The 23,423-nt window shown below is 42.1% G+C and overlaps 2 protein-coding genes across 3 annotated transcripts; one reads left to right on the top strand and one right to left on the bottom strand.

Moving 5' to 3' along the window:
- Positions 1-1,855: 1,855 nt before the first annotated feature.
- On the bottom strand, positions 1,856-13,420 carry ruvbl1 (RuvB-like AAA ATPase 1). Of its 2 annotated transcripts, none has more exons than XM_078946878.1 (11): positions 13,398-13,420; positions 7,909-7,995; positions 7,688-7,820; positions 4,800-4,951; positions 4,589-4,678; positions 3,401-3,550; positions 3,246-3,309; positions 2,974-3,172; positions 2,792-2,894; positions 2,615-2,706; positions 1,856-2,188 (listed from the first exon to the last, which is right to left on the bottom strand). In XM_078946878.1, exons 2-11 carry the CDS (start codon positions 7,954-7,956, stop codon positions 2,029-2,031), a joined length of 1,191 nt encoding a protein of 396 aa, XP_078803004.1. In that variant the 5' UTR covers positions 7,957-7,995; positions 13,398-13,420; the 3' UTR covers positions 1,856-2,028. The 2 variants fall into 2 exon arrangements, with proteins under 2 accessions (XP_078803004.1, XP_004068537.1); XM_004068489.5 differs by lacking the exon at positions 13,398-13,420 and adding an exon at positions 10,088-10,400.
- On the top strand, positions 10,714-22,331 carry eefsec (eukaryotic elongation factor, selenocysteine-tRNA-specific). The gene is made up of 7 exons (XM_004068488.4): positions 10,714-11,213; positions 14,360-14,567; positions 14,717-14,813; positions 15,960-16,124; positions 17,388-18,005; positions 19,457-19,613; positions 21,633-22,331. The coding sequence occupies exons 1-7, from the start codon at positions 10,910-10,912 to the stop codon at positions 21,812-21,814; spliced, it is 1,731 nt and encodes a 576-aa protein (XP_004068536.1). The 5' UTR covers positions 10,714-10,909; the 3' UTR covers positions 21,815-22,331.
- Positions 22,332-23,423: the final 1,092 nt, after the last annotated feature.

Raw genomic sequence — 23,423 nt, 5'->3', positions numbered from 1 at the left:
CTACCAGTATCCCTCAATATTTGTCTAAAAATGTGTTATTCCCTTCGTTAGATTAAAAGAGTAAACCTAAAACTTGTTTTGCCTTTAAAATAATGTATATTTAGATGGGTCCAGGAACAGACTAGCAACTCATCTAGTATGTACCTCGCGTTTGCCCTACAGTTGCTGGGATAGGCTCCAGCAGCCCAGTGACCTCAGAAGGGATTAACTGGGTTGGATGGATGGACGGATGGATGGATGGATGGATGGAATTTTGTGATAGATTTGCTAAAATGCAACCACAAGAAGGCAGAATTTCAAGTGCTGGTCCCAAGTCGGGGTAAATGCAGGGGGTTGACGCAGGAAGGGCATCTGACGTAAAACCAAAGCAAAATCAACTTTGAGTTTAGAAAAAGGGACTGTCCGAGGAAACAAGTTAAATTATAAACAGAACATAGAGAGTCCCAGGGTGGGTTGTCTGTCCGTCCTGGGAGAGAATCCCTCCTTCATGTGGACACCCTTGAGGTTTCTTTTTTTTTCCTCCTGGAATCCGTTTTTTTGTCGTTGGAGTTTTTCCTTACTGAGAATAAGAGTCTAAGAGCAGGGATTCCCAGTTTAGCTTAGTCTGTTTAGTTTAGTCATCATCTATTGAATTCTATGACTTTGTGATCTTTATGATTTCATGTTTATCATACAATTACTGGTATGAAGCCCATTGAGACGACTATTGTTGTAATATTGGGCTATATAAATAAATTGAATTAAATATATATGACCCTTGGCACTGCCTTGAAAACACAGGCTTGTGTCAGGAACATTCGGCATAAAAAACCACCTGTGCGGATCAGTGGAAGCTGATTCGCTGTGGCGAATCCTAATGGGAGAAGCCGAAAGGCGAAAATTATTATTCTTTTAATGTAATTTAAATGACAACATTTATTCTTTGATCTGGTCCAGACAAATTTGTATTTGTCCAAACCTTGTTGTTGCCATGGAGATTGTGGTTGATGTCCATCAGGGAAAATGCAAACTTAGAGAAATGCTGCGTTCACGTGGGGTTGGAATAATCAGAAAAATGGCTTTTCAACTCGGGAAAACACGCACGAACGTCGGAAAATTAACGAATCTTCCAACACCACGTGAACGCAGAGGAACTTTCTGCAGAGGTCAGTTCATTTGTCGTGCACCATCTACAGGTCGAAACTAAAATTACAGGGAAAATAAAACATGATTGAAGTTAGTAATATGGTTTTTTCCAGTTTGGTGGGCATGATTAAATGCTTTAACAGGCTGGAAATGCCCCCCCCCCCCGTAGTTTGCCCACCCCTGATATAGATGGAGACAGATGATTCAATGCAGCAATCCCTGAAGGGAGCAGATTTGAGAGAAAAAAGGTGCTTTTCCTGCAAGAGACTGGTGACTGGTACCCCAGCCCCACCCAACATTAGCTGGGATAGGCTCCAGCAACCCCAACACACTGAAAAGGATTCATGGGGGGTCAAATGATTAAACAGTAATTGTTTTTAGAATTAAAAAAGGAATCGGACCCCAACCAGTTCATGATTTTTATTCTTTAAAAAAGGTTTGAAATAACAAAATTAATTAGATGACTGTATCTTCAATGCAGCAATTTTGTTTTTAAAGTTTTGCTAATTTTCCAAATCTGTATTGTTTCTGATTATTGATTATTTTCTGATTTTAGCTTTGGTCTGTTGCTTAAGTAGTTTCTCAGTAATATCGCCAAAGTAATAATTAACAGTTCTTAAAACAAAATATAGAAAAGACCTTTTAGCCTTTATTAGTAAAATCCAACATTGTGGATTATGGGATGTTAATGTGAAAAAATGTAAACACAAAAAGGGGGCTGAAGAACAAATCAGCATTTTTTAACCTTTTTTATTGAAAAACAAGTCAGCATAAACAGAACTTTGAATTGAAAAATTAAAACTACATCAGCAAATGAGGAAACCAGTGGGAAGGTTGGGAACAAAAGGGAAAAGAATGCTGTCTGGATCAAGAACATAAACATCTGTCCTGGAGATGACCGTTTCATTTCATGAATTTATGCTGTTGGTCTTGGAGGATCTTGGCAGAGGACTTGGCGTCGTAAAACAACTCGTTGATTTCCTCCACCTGTTCCCTCTCCACCGTTTCTTTGCCTTGAACGCGGCCCAGCAGACTGCCTGGAGTCAGCAGCTGCACAGCATACCTGACGGGAACGAGGGGACAACAAGTTTATACATCATCCCAATCACACAACACAGGTGTCTTAACGGGTTTTTCACCAAGAGAAAGGCAGAATGAAGAAAGACAGGTAGTCCTCACAGAAATACTGATCAACGTCTTGTTTCTATAGCTCAAAAATCAAAGACATTTTTCCCCTAATGCCTGATGTAACTCAACATTTTGGTGCCGTTAATGATCCTAAATGTCAAGAAAAGAGAGTCATGAAGCCACGGATGCTGAACGGATCAGAGATTTCTACATAAACCTCTGTCCTGTAAGCAGAGCAGACGATGGAACAATAAATAAACTGTGAAACCTCAGATCTGATGTTCCTCAGAACATCCCCTCTCAGTTGGTGACTTCAAACCCTGTTGAGAAAGGCGAAGGTCAAAGATGCCCTTGCACGTACCTGAGGGTGGTCTTGGTGCCGATTTCTGCCAGGTGTGACAGAGCGTCCTCGCTGATACTGATCCCCTCAGTCTGCGCTCGGATCTTGATGATCTGCAGACCACATGCTCATGGGTGACAGCTGTACCAGTGAAATGAGGCATTTTGGATTCTGCTATGTTCTGGCCTGTTGGCTCACCTGCTTCATCTCCTGTGGAGTGTATAACATGGTGCGGATTATCATGACTCTGTCCAGGAGGTCCAAAGGTATCCCATGTGGAGAGCTGATGTCTTCAGTTCCCCTGGAAAAACAGCCAAAACATGAAGCCATTTAGTGAGATGAAGGCCGTTCCTTCCGTCAGTGAGAGCTCAAACCTTCACCTGATTAAACACTTCCCCCTGTTGGAGGCGAACACCACAATGGGGGCGATGCTGCTCTCCAATGCGCGGTGGAGGTATGTGAAGCACTCGATGTCCAGCATGTGGACCTCGTCCACAAAGAGCACACCAGGTACCAGCTCAGCCACACCCTGGTCTATGTAACGGTTCACCACCTTGTTGATTTCAGCACGGAGCTTATCTGCAGAGGAGGAGAATAGAGCTGGTAAAGGCTACCTCCTGGTCCCAGGTGAAGAAATCAGCCTTTCATCCACCTGTGATCTCTGTCTTTTTGGGTTTCATCAGTTGTCCCATCATGGAGAGAATATCCTGACCCCCCTGGTGAGAAACATTATGCAGTTATTCCTCTGCATCTCAAGTCTGGAGCAGTTTCTGAACTCTGAATTGCAGCTTCAGTGCAGTGATGTACCTGTGGTCGAGCGTTTGCGACGTCCAAGTCGTGCAGCGTGACATCTTGGACGATCTCCTTCTTTTTGTGAACATCACCTTTGGGAAGGGGAACGTACTCCTCCGCCTCCAGGTCAAACTCTGTTGCAAAGGTGTCACAGCGGCCTTGTCTCTGCAGAGAAACGGTAAGAAATGACAGCCTGGTGAAGCAACTGTAAGAAAAAAACCGGAGTGAAAGGCCACACAGAGGAGGGAGGCAGGTGTGCGACTGATCCTGCTGCCAGCAGAGGCAGAGGGATGAAAGAGTTCGGGAAGGCAAGTCATGAGACGGCTGTCAACAGCAACAAATGTGTCACCCCGCCCTCAGACTACAGCCGACGCGAGCCCCAGGCCCACCTGCAGTGATTAAAAGACCCGTCATCTCAGCCTGTCAACATCTGCTACAAGCCCCACCGCTGGACAGAAGCATTATGGGAGATGGAAAGATATGCAGAGCTTTCATGCACCAGGAAAAGGGGAGATGAAAGAACACCAACAAGGACTACAGAGGACAGAGGGCCTGGAAAACCCAGCTTTGGCCTCACAAAGACACTAAAGTCTAAAAACGCATCACTATGCATCGTCTTTAAAACAACCATCTAGTTTGGGTTAATACAGTCACTTCGATCAGGTTCTAATTAGTTTGAAATACAGTTAAAATAAAATGACAAACCACTGACGGCTGCGTCGCAAATGAGTACAATTGCAACGCAGTATTCTTTATAAACAAGTAACAGTACCTACCTAACTCATGAACTTACTATATAGGTGTTGTAGGATGACTATGTGTGTGTGTGTGTGTGTCAGCGCACTGTGTGTGTGTAGAAGGCAGGAGCACACCTTACCGCTGTGAGGTCATCACAGCGGTAATACGGGTATTGTCACACCCCTAGGTATGAATCCAAATATTGTTCAGATAAACCCCGACACCCCCAGGTCAGGTGTTTGTAAATCTAAGCCTCACCAAACACAAACCTGAACTAAAAGTCTGTCACTCAGAACAACTGAGTTAACTGCAGCTTTTTAATGATTTTTATGAGCAGTTTTACATCAAAGAAACACAAACTTTGAAAACAATAAACATGCAATCCTCATTTAGAACTAACAAAAGAAAAACTATTCAGTAGGGATAGAAAGAGTAGATAGATTTGAAACCTGTAGCATCACCTACCTTCACTGCTCCACTGTTTGCTTCAATGTAGATGACGTCTCCCACTTCCACACGCTCCTTCTGCAGACTCTCATAGATGCTGGGATCCAGCTGAGAAGACACACATTCTTTTAGGTCATGCATTCAGCCATAACTTGTGTGAATAACAGTTTTCTTTGTACGTGAATGAGAAAGAACAGTAAGTGGTGAAGGCTGAATCTTCCCGTCTGACCTTGAGCTGCTTCGTGCCTTTGGCCGTCTTCAGGCCGATGATGACGTGGCTGATGGTTTTGCCGTAGCCTCCCATGGGATTCTCGGTCTCGCAGGGGGTCAGCTCTGTCACCTCCCCTTCATACACCTCCTTGGTTTCTTTGATGCGCAGTCCTGCGTGTGGGAGGCATTTCAGTCAGGCACACACGCTGCAGCCTCAGCTCAAAGGCCTCTTTATGTTCCTGTCTCAGCTAAGCTGCCACATCTTTCAGACTATCGAACTACGTATTTTATTAAAGGGAAAGAGCCAGCGCGGGTCTATGACATGCCCGTGTGTAACATGACCACACTGGCACAGCCTGTGGACCTGGGAATGAGCACACAGGTGGGGACAGAGAGCTGCGCTCCACTCTGGGACTCAGTCAGTTATTGATAAGATGATGACAAGCTGCAGTTGACAGCCACTTCTTCCTGTGGATCCTGTACCAGAGGTGGGGCAAACAAGCTGAGACCACCTTTACCTAATCCCCGCTTCCTCTGTGCCAGACATCAGAATGCAAAGACCAACTCCTCCACCCTCTCATAACAACCCCCCCCCCCCAAAGAAAAGTGTCAGCAATCTGCCTTCAGCTGTGATCTTGCAGTTTACAATTAGACAGAGAGAAATACCTTTTTTTCCCTTTTATCTTACTCTTTCATACTATTTTTGGATTACATTAACAGCTGTAGCAAGTAATGGGTAAATGTAATTCACATTTATTTTAAATAACTAGAAACAGGCCAGAATGTTTGAAGACTGCAGAATCCCGGTTGAACAGAACCTGTGCAAAGTCAAAAGTCCGTGTCTGCCTCCAAGCACAATGCCAGGCTAAGACACTTGATTGGATGGAATCTGGACCAATCAGCATGAACCCTCTTGTCTGTGATTGGCTGTTTTTGGTGGCACATGTCACACTAAACTAAAAGCTATGACCAAAACGTCAAAGCCAGGGAGAAAGCGAGATGAGAGACAACCTTTGTGTTGCAAACACAAAAATTAATTTTGAAAGCAAAGAAAGATATTCTAAAAGTAAACATTTCACATTTTGATTTGCAAATTTGAAAGTTTTGCTTTTAAAACGGAACATTTTGTCTGCAATTTAGGACGTTTTGACCTGAAAACTGTGACTTTTGTTGGCGATGTGGCGGCACAAATATCCCTGCAGGCGGCTGCAGTTCAGTTTTCCTACGATTGTTGAGATGAGGGCGTCAGGCCGTCTACACGGCGATGGAATGACTGCGTGTCACTCTGGACTTGGGGTTTTATAATCACAAAAAAACCTGTTGTCTCGTGAGATCAACTTCTTATTGACAAAGAGAACTATAAAAAAAAAGGAAAAAAGTAGGGTAGGCGGTTTTCAGCTGCCATAGAAAACAAAGACGTTCATAGATTTATGTGTCTGCATCGGAATGGAGCGGAGCAGGAAGCTTGTGGCTCACTCATTGTAGCTCCGACATCACTGCTACAAGCTTTTTCAAACAGTATTTTTCATCTGCTTTTGATTCCCAAGGATTCAAATAAAGAAATACTCAGAAATGCAATTTTTATCTCAATTGTCTTCACACATGTCCTCCCATCATGAGACGAATGCAGCAAGATCGTGTTGAAAACATCAAAAACACTATTTTCATTGGAGTGGGATTTTTAAATGTCTAAGAGTTCATACCACTAACAACATACAAAGCAGCGTTAGAAATAAGGAAAAAAACTGGCAAGTAATATTTGGTTGTCCGCCCCAATATTAATATTTGGTTGTCCTTCGATACCAATATTCAACAGCAATGTAACCTACTCAGATGTCAGTTCTTACATCTTTATTTCTTCTATACGTCTAATATCAACTGCCTCTTATGATGGACATTTAAAAAAATCTTTAAATATTAAAAACAAACATTTAACTAACTATTGAAGCATCTGGTTACACAAAGTATTGCCATGTAAATGGTAAAACGGCGTATACTTATAAAGCGCTTTCTGCCTTCTTTCGAAGGCCTTAAACGCTTTACAGTCACAGTCCCATTCACCCACACACATTCACACACTGATGGCAGTGTGCTGCTGCCGAACACTGGCACCAACCTCCCACCAGAGGCAAGGTGGGGTTCAGTTGTCTTGCCCAAGGACACTTTGACACATGGGTGTGCAAGGCGGGAATCGAACCTGCAATCTTTCGATCATGGGTCGACCGCCCTACCGCTGCACCACGGCCGCCCATGTAAATCAATTACTGTTACGGTCAGATGAAAATACTTTATCTTACCCTATAATATATCAGAAAATTGATTAAATTGACCAACACTGTAACTTAATGAGTATTTTTCAAATTTAGAACACTTGTATGGACTGGGACTAGTACAGCATTCCAAATATAAAGTAATATTTATATGTGATGAACAGTTATGATATGATATAAAATCTATTTCAAATAAACACATGTAAATGATACCATGTTTACATTGTGTGCTGCACTAGCAGTAAAGACTAATATCCCTGATCTTTTAAACCAGACATGCAGCTGCAATGTTGTCATTTTGCGATTTCTTCGGGCGTACTCGGATCGTTCAGACGTCACGTGACATCGTTCGTGTACACTCGGTTCTATCTTGATAAGTCGGACGTCGGTTTCCCAAAAATGTTGAATAAAAGACCAGGTTGTCACACGGACAACCATCGTGTTCATTTGGGGTTGTCCTCCGGGAAATCTGGTTGTCTCTGACAACAGGATAACTGCTTATTTCAAACGCTGCAAAGTTGTGAAAAAACGTTTTTTCTCTGCTTTAACAAACCCTATGTCTTCATGGATATAATTCCAAAACTATCTGGCTTGGTTGCCATGGTTCCTGTTGGATAAATGGATCGATTACACTCACCAATTGCCCTCCTGAAATTCTCCATCAATACTTCTGTTTTCTTTATCTCAGACGAGTAGACCTCACTGCCCACCATGGGGCAAAACGGAACCTTGTTCCCCAGCTCCTGAGCGATGGCCAAAGCCAGGGCCGTCTAAAGGCAGAAGACACACGGCGTCACAGTAAGAGTCTGCATGAAGGACGAGCGTTAGAGTCCGCCGGCATCTTCACTGATGCTTTACCTTTCCTGTTCCAGGGGGTCCTGCCAGTAAAATGGCCCTTCCTGCCATCTTTTTGGCCTGGATCAGCTCAACAATAATGCCACAAGCCTAAAGGGTAGAGAAACCAAAGAGAAATACAACATTTAAAGTAGGGCTGCACGATATGAGGAAAACTTGCGATATGCGATATTAGTGATCAATATTGCGATAACGATAAATTTGCGGTAAATAAACAAATAGAAAAATAAACAAAAACATCATTCCCATTTCATTGCAACAGTTTAAAAATTATACTCCAAATGACCCTCATCGACATGGGGGACAAACGTCAGGGTGGCTAACCCTGGTCCTCAAGAGCCTCAACCCTGTCTGTTTTCCAGTTCTCCCTAGACTGCTCGATAATGATAACCAAAATCAGGTGTGTTCAGTCAATCAGGATGTGAAATCACTTGAGTCAGCCAATCAACAGCAAGCTGGTTAAGGAGAGCTGGAAAACAGGCAGGGTTGAGGCTCTTCAGGACCAGGGTTAACATAATAGGCCTCCATCTGATTGGTCAACAATGGGAAGGCGTCCATCTGATTGGTCAAAGCATAAAGGGATTTATTTGATTCGTTAAATGCTTCAAGCTGCTAGAAGATTGTTTTAACACATTTTGGGCTTGCGATTTATTGCGATATTCGCCGTCTTTTGCGATATGCATATTGCAGAGCTGGATATTGCGATAACGATAAATTTGCGGTATATTGTGCAGGCCTAGTTTAAAGTATAACAATGAGGAAAAAGGAAAACTGTCTTTATAACTACGATGTTGAGTAAGACTAATAAACAGAAACGTGAAAGTTGCAGGTCGATTTGTTCTTTTGTGTGCCACAGGATGTATTATCAGATACATTGATATTGTTTTGGTGATATACATTTTTGCAGGACTCAAACTGAGATTTATAAATGTCATTTCAACGTCGTATCAAATCAAATCAAACTTTATTAGTGTAGCACTTTTCCCTCTAGAGCCCCTCAAAGTGCTTTACACAAAAACATGTTCAAATTTTAAAAATTTAAAGCAAGACGTTACATTAATATTCGGTAGAAATCCCATATAATGTCGTCGTCGCCCCCCCCTCCCCACCGCCCACTCAAGTTCACAGAATATGCTACCACAGGACCCCCCCCCCCCTAAAAAAGGCTTAAGAATACCATGATACTGGCCCTTTAAAACCAGCACAGACAATCTTGTTTGGGTAGGTAAAAACACAAACGGAAATTATTATTATTATCGTTTATTTTTTTAACTTTGCCAGTGCAGTGTTGATTTTAATTTTCCTTATAATAGGATGATTCTTAGGTAAGAATTCAAAACAGTGTTTAAGTGCAATCGGTCAGTTGAAACCTCCGACGCATGTAAAAACATATTTTAACATCCACCCAATACTGCTTTTAGAATGGAATGAAATTAAAAACTGAAGTAATACATCATGAAATTAAGTTGAAAATCCTGTTATGAACTTCTTCATCAAATAAAAATAAAATAAAACGTGTTTTAGAGGCGATTATCCTGCCTTGTTCCACTTTAGAGTCTAGAAAATACACTGCGATCTATATAATGTATTAGAGTTTTCTTTGCATTTTTAATTATTTAGCAGCCATAATGTAACAATAGCAAACAAAAAACACAAAAAAAATAATATGATGACTGTTTATTATGGTTCCAACAATTTTCCATTATAAAGAAATAACTGTCAGTGCTGTTAGTTCCATCCAATAAATAAAATTAAATAATCTACAGATCACATTTGACTTTATGACGGTTTTGATGTAGATTCTTTGTCGACTTACAAATGTGTAATAAGAAATATACCTTAGTTTGAGTTTCACATTTCGTTTTTCTTTCCCAATAAAATAAAAATTGTACCTGTATGATGGAAATATAATCAAGAGATTTCAATTCATTTTTTTAAATTTAATTTAAGAAATATATTAAATGAAATAAAAAAAATAAATCGCTACTTTGGAAACTGTGTGTTAATTTAACTAAGGAGGAGTCTCGCAGGTTATCTGAGAAGAAAACTACGCAGCTGTGCTAACTCAGTTAGCATCAGGGGTTAGCAATTTGCTACCGTGTTCTCATAGGAACTTATGTGCAAGTAATGTCTGAAGGAAAATAAAATACAATTGAAACAGAAAAAAGATGATTAACATCACCTCTCTGGCAGCCTCCTGTCCGACCAGTCCGCATGCTGTCTGTTTAGCATTGCCGGCCTCGTCTAGCCCGAGTCCCTTGACGTGACTGTGTGAAGCTATTCGCTGGGTCTTTGTGGTGCTTTTTACCTCCTCGATTTTCATATTTGCAAGTGTTACAGGAGCACTGGCTATAATACTGTCCAAGCCGCAAAGTAAAGTTTAAAAAATGTCACCTAAGTGTCTGCGTTTCTCTGACCACTACATGAGGCGCCAAAAGTCAAAACACGGTTTCCATGTGGGTTACCAGGGGAAAAAAGCAGGAATCGACACCCCTGAGGTACCGCCCATTTTAACTAGTCTGAAAACCATTGGTTTTCCTCATGATAAGAGCATTTCTGATTAGTCAATGTTCTGTCAATCAAAGTTGAAACCACACCCCTGTTTCCTCCTGTGCTTCGTTTTATTTTGTTGTAATAGAAACACACAAAAAAGGCCTCAGTATAAAAAACACTAATTGATCGATAATTTAAAATATTTATTTTATACATAGAAATATATTTCTGTGTTATATTTTTTTATTAAATTGTAATATTTAAATATCACATTTTTCTTATTTTGGTTTGTTCCCCGCATATAAACGTTCCGGTTCGTCTTGTAATCGGGGACGAAATAAAGTGTAAGCACCATAAACTCTGCAGTTTTTTAGGGACACTTTAGGCACCGAAAATGACTTGTTGATTTGACCAACTAACGCAGTGAACGTTATTTTTTTTCCAAATAACTATCAACGCGGTGCTCAGGTTTCAAGGTAGGAAAACGTTCGTGCTCGGAAACTTCGAGAGGATGTCCGAGTCTCATGACAGCCGCACGAAAACGTTAAATTTCAACGTGGGGGTCCTCGGACATGTCGACAGCGGGAAGACGTCGCTGGCCAGAGCGCTGAGCAGCACCGCCTCCACGGCTGCTTTCGACAAGAACCCACAGTCCCGGGAGAGAGGCATCACGTTAGACCTCGGCTTCTCCTCCTTCACGGTGGATTGTCCGGATCACCTGCGGGACGGCGGGGGCCTGAAGCCGTACGACAGTCTGCAGTTTACCCTGGTGGACTGTCCAGGCCACGCCTCTCTGATCCGAACAATTATCGGAGGTAACGTAAACCTGTGGAAGATCATGGATGGACTGAGCATCATGAAGGGTCAGGGGCTCAAGGTCCAACATTCCCAAGCCCTCCGAGGCATTCAGACAGTATGCAATGGTGGCAAAGGCTGTTCTGTTATATGATTGATTGATTGATTGATTGATTGATTGATTGATTGATTGATTGATTGATCACATCAGAACACACTGACATCCAGTGTCTGGTAGGGAACAGTTACATGGCCAATCTTATAGAGACTATAATATAGTCATTTACTTTTGACCAAAAACAGAGAACTTTTTCAAGCGGAATAAAATAAGAATAAAAATACAAAAATATGATGCAAAGAAACTAAAACAAGGGATTTATTTGGATGACTATTGTGGCAGTTTTCCAGGTTTTCATGGTTTTTATTGAGTTAAAATATATCATGAATTCATTTCAAAAACATGGACAGGATGGTTTTCTGCCTCTCTATTTACTACAACGAATGTGATATTTACCAAGTAATAAATATTATTCATAACATTTGAGAATTAATCATCTACATGTTCTATAAATCTTCATATGTTTGAAGAACTGATCAAGGGAAAGCAAAGTGTTGGATGAGTCCAACTCCTAATGTTTATCCTGAAAACACGATAACATTTGGTTTTCAAAGTTTCCTCATTTGAACAACAAAATTGCATTAATTTGAATCTGCTTTTAAGAAATTCAGGAACAAGTTAAGTTTACTTAAGTAAAATAGGCTAATTATTCATTCTTGAATGACCTTGAATGACCCTTCATTATTATAGATCGACTGTTCAAATTAAAAAGTGAAAGTTCAGATGAAGCTTGGTTATGTTTATGGTGCATTTTTAGATTCATACTATCATTTAGAAACGTTTTATTAAAGAGGTGCTGCTTGTCTCCTGCAGGGAAAGGGAGTGTCCCACTGAAACAATGATCTACCTTATGTTTGATTTAATATATATTTACTCTGACAAGTAGTTTTCATATCATTTCATTTTTTTAGTTATTTAAAAACATCCTTGCAACTTTTAGGGATTTAAATTGAACAAAGATGAACTTTTATTATTATTCATATAATAATAATATTAATAATAAATCACATGAAAAATTCACAGTGATTTTTGCATAGAAAACATCACTGTTAGTGTAAACATCACCTTTGATTTAAAGGAACATTCATCTGTTTGGGGGAATCAATAAATTCGTACAAAACTTGATGTAATGACAGATTCATTAAAAATGTTTTTTATTTTGGTTTATTGGATTTTTAAATTATTATAGTGCCATATTTGAAGGTTTTAGGCTGCTTATAGTTCTGAGGTTCTTCAGTGGTCAAAAGAATTCAGTTTTGTTTTTTTATGTTTTGTTTCTGACTCATAATTTGTTGCTTTTCAGACTTTTTTTTAAAAATGTTTTTCCCCCGTTTGTTTCTCCGAGTCTGCAGCCTCAAAACTGAGACAGTCCCACATGACAAAAGAAATTGTTGGTATTTTGGGAACAAGCTGCTCTTTACTAGTTGTTTTTTTAACATCTGAGGGACGGGCGGGCTGACCTTATTCAGAACAACAGAAGCCCAACAGAGCAGGATGCTGGGAAAAAAATCCAGTTTTCTTAGAGGGCAAAATATGAATGAATCGATCAAATTAATCCAACGCCCTGCCCTAATGCAGAGGAGGACAAATTATAGGTGGCCTTAAAGTAAGTCATCAGAACTCAAATGTTATTACTATTTTGTACATCATTTGTTTCCGACATGTAATAATATTTGCTCTGCGTGTATCAGCCATGTTTAACTGTGAGCCAGTTCCAAGGTTTGAACAGTTTTTCTCATAAAAGCATCTTAAATTCACAAAGTCACGTCTGAAACAAAAAAAAAACATTTTTTAGATTTAGCTTCTCACATAATCCAGTTTTATTTTGACCCCCAAAAGGAATATCTAAAACTTTTCTGATTAACCACAGATGGAGTTTGTCCAGCAGGGGGCGCACTCCTTTGTGAAGTCAAGGAAGGCTGGAGGTCCAAACAAGCGACAGTAGCAAAAGAAAAGCCTGGAATGACAGCTCTGCATGAGTGAATGATAATGTTCTCAGCTGTTGTCCTAGAGACCATGAACACTAAAGTGGCTTTCTCTGAACCCACACATCAGTGTGCATTTACATTAAAAGAGCTCAGTCTACCTGTCTCAATGTCGACGATCGACCTCTGAACACTGGGCTTTGCCCGGAAATCGGTCACATGCTCCACATTAGCAAGAAAGAAAAGAGCGTAGACTGGGAGATGTATTAAACTTCCCCTCCAGTCCCGGCGGAGGGAGGGAGGGGGGGGGGGGGGGGGGGGCAGGAAAGAAAGGGGAGCCAGAAAGGAAAGAGAGAGACTGCCAGAGCCAGGAACAGAAAAGAAAAAATACTTTAAAGTCCATCTCACTGGAGCCAAAGTTTTTTTTGTTGGGTATATTTCCAAAAAAACACAACTGCAACGAAGGTGAAATGGCGTTTATGAATCTCAGTTGCTGGAGAAACACAATCCAAATGTAACCCAACGGTTACTACAAGTGTCGTCAGGTGTCCCTTTAGGAAAAATGACAAAGAAGAAACGTCTGAAATCATACGGCAGCCTTTCATACATTTAGTAAAGAATATGGACCCTAAAGAATTGACTGTTGATGGTTTTTTGGACGCTATAAGAGACCTCTGTTTTTATAATCATAATTTTGTCAACGTCTAAAGAGAGGCGCTGTTGTTTTTGGGGTGGGGGTGTTAAAATAAGACTGTGAATAAGAGAAAGCATCACTTCAATTCTGTTGAAGAACGTTGCAATTATTGTAACGGCTGAATGGAATGCAATGTAAAATCTGTTTTATTTTTTAATTTATTTATTGAAAATTCAATGAAAAGAATGTTTCAAAAAAAGAAAAGAGGAACAAAGACAACCAAGAGAGCTGCTTTAGTGTCAACCCTCCGGCTCCTGACTCTGTGGCATGGCGCCCCTCGTTCCTCCCAGGTTCTGCCCCGGTTCTGATGGTTCTGTGCGTGTTTGCTCCGTGTTTGTTGATGCTGTCAGTCATGCAGGATCCCACCCATCTGCTGACGCTGAAGAGCAAAAACGTGAAAGCTTCTCTGAGCTGTGCTGTCTTCTCCAGGTGCCCAGATCATAGACCTGATGATTCTGGTGGTGGACGTGGTGAAAGGCATGCAGACTCAGACGGCAGAATGCCTGCTGATTGGAGAACTCACCTGCCCCAGGATGGTTGTTGTCCTGAACAAGATCGACCTGCTGCCAGCAAGCAAGAGACAGAGTGCCGTCGAGAAAATGACTAAAAGAATGCACAAAACCCTGGAGAGCACCAGGTTTGTGTTCATCCTCCATGTGGGCTTTGAAATGTGGGCCTTGGCAGAGCCGTCTTCTCGTGACAGAGGGAGTCTGCTCGTTTTTCTCAGAGCAAGCACTCCCATGTCAGATGAAATAACCCCAACACGGCTGTGTTTCCTGTGGGCAGATTTAAGGAATGTCCAGTGATCGCCGTGGCGGCCAAGCCTGGAGGCCCCGATGCCCCTGAAGCGGAGGAGCCACACGGAGTGCAAGAGTTAATAGAGGTGCAGGTCCCCCGCCTGGAACTGCCACAGCCTCAGAGCCAAGGGCAAACCTTTATTTATAACAGTCAACTCAGGCTGAAAGCAGTGATGTATGAATGATTGACACACTGAATAAAGTTACACCTTTAAAACTAGAGTTTAGCAATGAACTACAACTCCCAGCATGCAGGGTTAACCACTTTAAATTAGTTTATTTAGAATATTTGACATCATTTGGTCAAAGGACTGAATACTCATTATGGTACATGACATAAACATAGCTTACTGTAAAAAAGAAAAACTACAAAAGATAAAAAAGTACATTTAGGATTAAATAGTAAAAGGATTTAAAACAATGCATATGATGACTGAGTTGATTTAAACAAATATTAAAGTAAGAACTGAGAATACAAGTCATTATTATTTATTATCAGCTGCATATCTCAGTTGTATCCTGTCTGATCCAAATATAGGAGCAAAGAATGGAAAACTGGTGTCTCATTTGATCAGAATCATTTTTCAGATTTCTGTTAGCGTGATGTGACAACTAGTTCGGCTTTATTCCTTTACTGCTGTTTTGTTAATGATTGAATATCCTCCGTCAATAGGAGACGATCTAAAGCTGTTTAGCTCAAAGGTTGCAGGTTTGTGTCCAGTGTCGTCTGGAAAAACAGATGTGGAAAAAATAAATAACCTGTAAGATTAATTCTTGATTGGATTATATTTACAATGTAAACTTAAATTTCATTTTATTGATTTATTTCAAGCATTAAAAATTGGTTCAAAACTGCTATTATAAATGACAAAACGGCGACATCAAACCTATTTTAGAAATCAATTAATACATTGATTAGAGTTTGAAGAAATTAAGGGTAATTAGAGTCACTGATTTGAAGCAAATGATTTCTTCTTTCAAAAGTTATCAAACAAATAGGTGTTGGGAGATTTACCATCCAAAGGTTTGGCAAAAAGTGCTAAAAAAAAATTATTGTGTCCAGTATCTTAGTGAGTTTTTACAGAATCCGTCCATATCTGCATTTATAACTGATTTAAACCCCTAACTTTGTTTTTTTAGGTGTCATCTGTTCATTTCATTTATATCTGTGTCTTGCTGACATTGTTGTGTTGTTTGTTTTCACATATTTGTTGTTCTTTTTCCCCTCCCAGCTGTTGAAAAAGCAGACGTATCTCCCAAAGAGAGACCCCACGGGGGACCTGCTCATGGCGGTGGATCACTGCTTCTCCATCCGCGGTCAGGGAACGGTCATGACCGGAACTATCCTGCAGGGGTCAGTGGCTATCAACGACACGGTGGAAATCCCTGTTCTGAAGGTACCAACATCCATGCGGTCGCTCACTTTCTGACATTTATGGAGGGAGATCCTGAGAGATGGATTTATAGATAGCAGAGAGTTTGGGAGGTAAAGACAGTCTGTGGGCAGAAATAGCTGGTTGGGTTCAGAGCATGTGTCAGTTAAATGGGAGGTGGAAGTGGGGGATGAGGCTGGCAGCAGGAAAGTCCTGTAATTCAGAGCAGATGTTGTGTTTGGATGCAGCTCCACAGGTTTCACTGCTGTTCCCGTGTCGGACTGTAGGTGGCAGCAGATGTCTAACCGACAGCAAACATTAACATCAGTGAAGAAAAAGGAGGAGTGAAGCAGTTTAGCCCGAGGCTTGTGATTGGTCATCTAATGGATGCTAAAATTGTAACCTGTGGTTGTTAAAAGTTATTCCCTACTGTTTAATGACAAATGGTCTAGTTTCAGATCATTCATGACATAAAACAATCTGATTTTCACCATAAATCACTCTTATGAATCAGTTCAAAAGGTTTCTAACCGTATTTCTATACTGGAGAACCAGTGAAAGTCCCACTCCGATCATTTTTTGATGTTTTTTCAAAGCTTTCCCAATCACAATGATGCAATTTTCAGCCAAAATCCAAACATCTGTGTCGTTTTCTAGGACATATTTCAGGAGTTCATTAGAACTTCACCTCTGAGTTGTGGGGGCAACCCTTTCTCTTCCCTGTTACTGAGAGCTTTCTGTTTACACCCTCTCCCACTAGCTTACAGCCCCTCACAACCCCAACCTAACATTATAGCTGCAAAAACAAATGGCGAACGATATCAGAGCCGTACGGTTTAGATCCAGATTCCAGTTCAGACGATCGTGGATCTATTTGTCTGCATCAGAACGGAGCAGGAAGCTTGTGACCCGTCCAGATTATACAATATATAATAAGTATATTTAATTAGCTCTTTCTTAGTGGCATTTTTTCATCTGCTCATAATTCACAACGATTTGAATAAAGAAATACTCAGAAATGCCATTTTAAACCTAAATGTCCTAATATTTGTCCTCTATTATCAGAAAAATGCTACAAAAACATGTTAAAAAAACTCAAAACACAATTTTCATCAGTCAGTCTTGAAGTGATAAATGGAAAATTGAGCAATCTATGAATGAACCATTAGAGTCTACATTTGTTGTTCCTTTGATCTTTGAGTTTCTGCTAGTTTTTGTTTAATCAATTTTATGTCAGAAAATGGTTTTTGTTCTTTAATGTTATATTTTCATTCTCTTTGACATCAGGTGACCAAGAAAATCAAGTCGGTGCAGATGTTCCGGAAGCCGGTGTCCGGGGCCGCGCAGGGGGACCGCGTCGGTGTGTGCGTGACCCAGTTCGACCCCAAACTGCTGGAGCGCGGTGTGGTGTGCACGCCGGGCTCCCTGCGCACTCTCTTCGCAGCCGTCATCTCTGTGAGGAAGATCGGCTACTTCAAGGGCTCCCTCGCCACCCGGGCCAAGTTTCACATCACAGTGGGTCACGAGACGGTGATGGCCAGGGTGTCCTTCTTCGGCCTGCCGCCCTCAGACTCTCAGACAACTCCATCGGAGCTCTCCCCGCTGGAAGCACCCTTCAATTTGGACAGAGAGTATCTTCATCAGGACGAATACGTGAGCAGTCAGGGGGACGGGGGGCCCGAGCCGGAGCAGTGGGCTTTGCTGGAGTTCGAGCGGCCCGTCACCTGTCCCGCGCTCTGTTTGGTCATCGGCTCCAAGCTGGACACAGACATCCACGCCAACACATGCCGGCTGGCCTTCCAAGGCCGCCTGTTGCAAGGCTTTGAGGACAAACACTATGCTGAGACGTCTCTGCCTCGTCTGCGCATTTACAAGACCAAACAGAAGGAAGGCCAGGTGGAGAGGGTGAGTGCACGTCACCTGCAGCCAGCTTCACCTCAGCTTTTTCTGTGCCCTCACTATTACCTTGCACTTTCTCTCCTGGCTCTAGTTCTTTGGATGTTTGTCATTGTTGGTGTCTCCCCTGCATGGCTCTCAGACAGAGCCCCTATTGTATGCTCCCCAACAGACACGTACACAAAAACAATCGTACATATGCAGCCCTGATGAGCAGCGTTTGAGGCATGGGTGGCACGCATGCCTTAGCATCTGCTGTGACAGAGGTGTGCGTGGGTGGCCGGCTGACGCCACTCGTTAGTCTCGTCTAGCTGTGGAGCGCTGGCGCTGTTTGGACACACCTGAGCGCCACGGGAACATCCACATGACTGTGAGGTCCTTTCACCTCCATCCAACTGACGAAGCACTTTTTTCCCCCTTCAATGTTGTTTAATCTTGATTTTCCGGCTGTTTTTTTTCTTAACAAGTTTCTTAAGTCTAGGCAGTTTGGTTTGACATCTAAGTTGCACTTATAGATTCTATTTTTTTAATTTTCCTTCAGGGATTAATGTTGTAAGTTTGAATGGAGCAAAATGAAAGAAGCCGCATCCGAGCTCTCATTCTCCTCTTTTTGTCAGTACTGAGTTGAAATTTGGATAAAAAGGTTGATTTGAATGTGTGTACAGACAACGCATGACTGTGACTCGTCACGCTGTGTGTTACGGTTCACATCCTCTGCGTGGACCCTCCTGTAGGGTCGGACTGAGTTCAGGGGTCAAGTGTGTGAACTAGTTTCCTGCTTTAGCACCTCAGGCTGTTGACAGCTCCTCTCAGTTTCTCCAGAGCAGAAGAGCGTGTGCGCGGGGTCAGATGTTGGTCATGTGACGCTACAGTCGTCGGTGATCCCGCCTTTGCGCAACGAGGCAGTTATGGTTCGAGACAGAAGAATTCCTTTTCATAAAAGGAACACATTGCTGTCATTATTGAGATACGACAGCCTCTTCCAGTTGAAAAAGGTCTGTAGGACAGCTACTGTATGACTCCTAATCAGGGGATCAGTCACGCTGGAGGGAAAGCAGGGTCAGATGCTCAGGAATGAGAAAGGGTTAGTCAAAAGAGAGAGCAAGAGCTGGTGGCGGGTGTGTTTGAGACAGAGTGGTGCCCTCCTTTTATCAGATTAGCGGTGGATCAGATCGACTTAGTGATGGATGATAAGCAAGAAACACAAATATACCATAAAATATGCAGAACGGTGATAGAAATAAACGCAAGCGAGACAGTGAGACAGCAAACCTCAAAGAATGTGTGGCACATGGTGACAGATGCGACTGACGAGGGCGCAGGAGGTAACGTGGCGACCCGCGAAGGCGACACGCTGACATTTCACGATCCTAATCGGATCACACGCTTGCCCACCGTGTACGGTTGCATGCGTGTCCAGGAAACCGCTTCATGAAAGTCTTCCTCTGCCCCGCGCTCAGGTGACCGACGACTACACCGTGATTGGCCGCAGCCTGTTCAAGAAAGAGACCAACCTCCAGCTCTTTGTGGGGTTAAAGGTCACGCTGTCAACAGGCGAGAGCGGCGTCATCGAGGGCGGATTTGGACAGAGCGGCAAGTTTAAGATCCACATCCAGGGTGAGGACTCCTCTGTCATCTGTGTTTAAAGTTGCTCATGAGCAGCTCATTGGTCCGAGTCTCAGTAAACCACGTCTTCAGCAGTGGAGACCTTGGATCAGGCTCTGGATTTAGGAACGGTGAGAGCGGCAGGGCCGACATCCCAAGCCGCATTCCCAGGATTCCTCTGGGGATCGTCCCTGTTCCGGGGATCGGTGTTTATTTTACCTTGTGCCGCTCAAATCCACCACTACAGTGGGAGGAAAGAGAAAACAAACATTTTAGGAAGAGAACCTCACCTACATCCTCTTTGTTCAGTCACTTCAGGCACAAAGATTCAAGCAGGCACATCATTTCAGAGGTTTGAACTTCAATTCTAAAATGCAGGGATGTACTTTCTTTACACCAGGCATGTCCAAAGTCCGGCTCCTGTCACAAAATCAATAATATGCCTCTCCCAACTTTGATATCTTGATTGTGATTGGCTAAACGATGTTATGAGCTTTTGAAAACCTGTGGCCACTTGACCTTAAGAGCCAAACGAGACGAACAGATTTAGATATTTCTGTGATCAAATCCACAGTTGTAAGTATTTCTGCAGAAAATAAATATTTGTACATTTTCCCAGTTCACATGATTTAAAGACCCACTCCGATAAAAATAGCTTTTTTTTATCTTGTTAAACATGATCTTGTAGCATTTTTCTCATGATAAAGGACATATAGAAAAATAAGATTAAAACTGCATTCTGAGTATTTTTGTTCACATTGTGGTGAATCAGGAGCAGATGAAAAAAAAACAGTTTAAAAAAGCTTGTAGTTGTTACGTGCAAATGACAATCGTCAGACGACAAGCTCCGTGCTCCGCTCCATTCTGATGCATCCACTTGTAAACAATAAATCCACGAACGTCTTTGTTTTCCTATTCTGAGCCGGAATCTGGATCAGAACTGTATGATGGATCGCTCAGATTTTGCTCGCCATTTTTGCTGCACCACTAATGTTAGGTTAGGTCTGTAAGGGGCTGTAATTTAGCAGGAGAGAGTGTAAACAAAGGGATTATGGGAAATGAGTGCAGGCTCACGCTACGCCTGTTGTCTCGCTCAGAGGTTTGAAAAACTCAGAGGTGAATTTCTAATGAACTCCAGTTACCAGGACTTCTGCTCCTCTTTCAATAAAACCCTTCATTTCTTTAATTCTTTAAAGGTTGTTTATGTCAGGAGTTTATCTAGCTCCACTTGTTAATCAGCACAGTGTTGCTATTTTATGATCTGTATTATTGAAATAAGGAGGGAAAACGGTACACGGGGAACTTGTCAGTGAGCACAAGTCAGGGGAATTCTGTTTGTTTGTCACTTGACTGTTGTGTGCATGTTTTGAAGTGAAAAATAAAGGTTTAATTTCAATTGATCCAAAAAGATAAGGAGGGAAGATTGCCGGCTACATTGCAACCATAACAACCCTCAGCCTGGCAAAGCGATAACAAGAAGAATGCTGGCGCCGTTGGACAGGAGGTTGAACATCCAGCATGAAAAGCAGTGAACCCAGAACATTCTTTTTCTTTCTGTGTGCGTGTGCAAAAAAAAATGTAAAGCAGCCAGCTTCTAAGCTCAAAGTACGCTTATGTAGTCAGAGGAAGGCGGAAACACGGAGGAAGAAGTTTGGCAGCCGAAAAACACGTTATGTGTGAGGACTAAGGCAGAGAGCATAAGGCAGGGATCCCGGGCTAAGCCCTGCTTCGCAGTTACATGAGGAGGATAAAGACATCAGTCGATCTGAAGGTCAACACACAGACAACAAGCTCTGGCACCGATAACGTACCTATTACACAAAAAACTGTAACTGAGAAGAAAAGATCCATATCACGCATCAGATGCACTTAGAACTGATAAAAGATGGCCTAGATACGGCAAAGAACAGCAAATGATATTATTTATGTTTATCCCTTTAGGGGACTTATATGATATGTAAAAGTGACAGATCTATTTATTTTTCTGTTTTCTTTTCTAAATCCCGTTCTCCTTGTTGGTGTCTTTCTCAGAGGGTCTCAACCCAGAGACCAAGCAGCTTTTCTCCTCCGCCTCCAAGAAGAAAGGCAAGAGTAGCAGCAAAGGAGCAGCAGCAGTGGAAGAGGAGCCCAAGGCGGAGTCCCAGCCCGTCAGCGTTCTCCTGCGTTTTAAGCGATACGTCTTTGATCCGCAGAAAAAGATGATTCAGTCCTGACCCCTGCTGACCCCCGTCTCACTGATGTCCTGCTGAGGGCTCCTGCAGGAGCTCCGCTGGGGAGCAGGTGACTGAGACCATGTGGACTTTGAAGATTCCTAATTTGATGAAAGACAGAAATCCAGGGAGTCATGCAGACATGATGATCACACTTGGACGTGTGAAAGAGCTGGAGCTGTTCTTCTCTTCCATCACAAAGCTAAAAGCTGCTCTGCTGCTTTCAGGGCGTTTGATTCACATCTTTGCTGAGTTCAAACCCTAAAGGCCATTCATCTGATTACAAAATAACACATTTGAGGTTCCTATTTCTGTGATTGATGATTAACACGAGCATATCAGCAAAAAGACCAAACTTGATGCACGAGTGCCTGCTGGTCTCAGCTGATCTGAGCCTGAAATCTCTGATTCATTTAGTTTTTGAAACATTTCTACTCCAGTTAATATCAGGGGTGTCTAAATACGTTTACTTGATTTGTTTAAATATTAACAGAAGAAAAATAAAACAAGCAAAAACTTCTTTTTGATGTGTCACTGAAAGCCCTCAAAGTCTTTGAACTTGAGATGTGTCTGGACTTATTGTTTTCATTTTCATACATTTAAACCGGGACTTTATGGATAAATTCAAACTACAGACAGTTTTCTGACACTTTTTCTTAAGATGTTCCTAAATAGTGTTTCTTGAAAATGTTAGGGGGAAAGAAATCTGCATCCAAGCAAAGGCGTATCAAACCTGTGTTGTTTTGTAAACCCCGCCCCCACTTCCCTTCCTCTTTGCTCAGAGCTCCTTCCTGCTTTAGCATTAGCGGTGCAGCAGAAATGGTGATTTATATCGTAGCCGTCCAGCCGTACAGTTTAGGTCCAGATTCCAGCTCAGACGAGGAAAAGGAGACGTTCATGGATCTGTTTGTCTGACGGTGGAGGATCAGAATGGAGCGGGGAGCTGATGGTCCGCCCAGCGTATTTTTCCCCCCCAACGACATCATTTCACAACGATTTGAATAAAGAAAAATGCTACAAGAACATGTTAAAAACACCAAAAACAAGACTTTCCTCAGAGTGGATCTTGGTGCTCAGTCTGTTTGTCTGCATGTATCGTCTTCACCACATAGAAAATCTGAAGCTGAAACTAGAAGAAGCTTTGAACAGTTTGCCCAAACGTGAGCAAAATGCCAACGTTGAAAGGATTTTCAGCAGAGTTGGAGTGCGCCTTATAGGGGTGGAGGTTTCATTCCATGTGTTTGGGACAATGTCCACTTCAAGATTTTTAGTCCATTATAATGTAAAAACTGTCAGAAGATGAAGGAACATTTGATTTTGGTAGATTCTTTCAGAGTGAAAAGAACCACAGAGAACATCTCCATGATGTTGTTCCGACATGTTCAGTGTCTTTTTGGAGGGATCTGCACTTTTCTGCCCAACATCCTCCAGTTTATGGATCACGGTCTCCAGGTTGGAGATGTTCTGCTTGAAGTTCTCATATTGCACTGGTCCGGTCACATCAGTCCAACGTGGCGGAGACCTACACGGCCTTCAGGTGATGCCAGTCAGATTAAGGGAAAAAAAAACCTCTACAATCACCACTTTAATAAAGAAATGTAAACTATAAGGT

Source organism: Oryzias latipes, chromosome 5 (genome assembly GCF_053564925.1).
Source record: "Oryzias latipes strain Hd-rR chromosome 5, Olatipes_Hd-rR_3.1".
In the NCBI taxonomy this organism is placed as follows: domain Eukaryota; kingdom Metazoa; phylum Chordata; class Actinopteri; order Beloniformes; family Adrianichthyidae; genus Oryzias; species Oryzias latipes.
The sequence above is the reverse complement of the archived record's forward strand: the minus strand, read 5'-3'. Positions and strand labels throughout refer to the sequence as shown.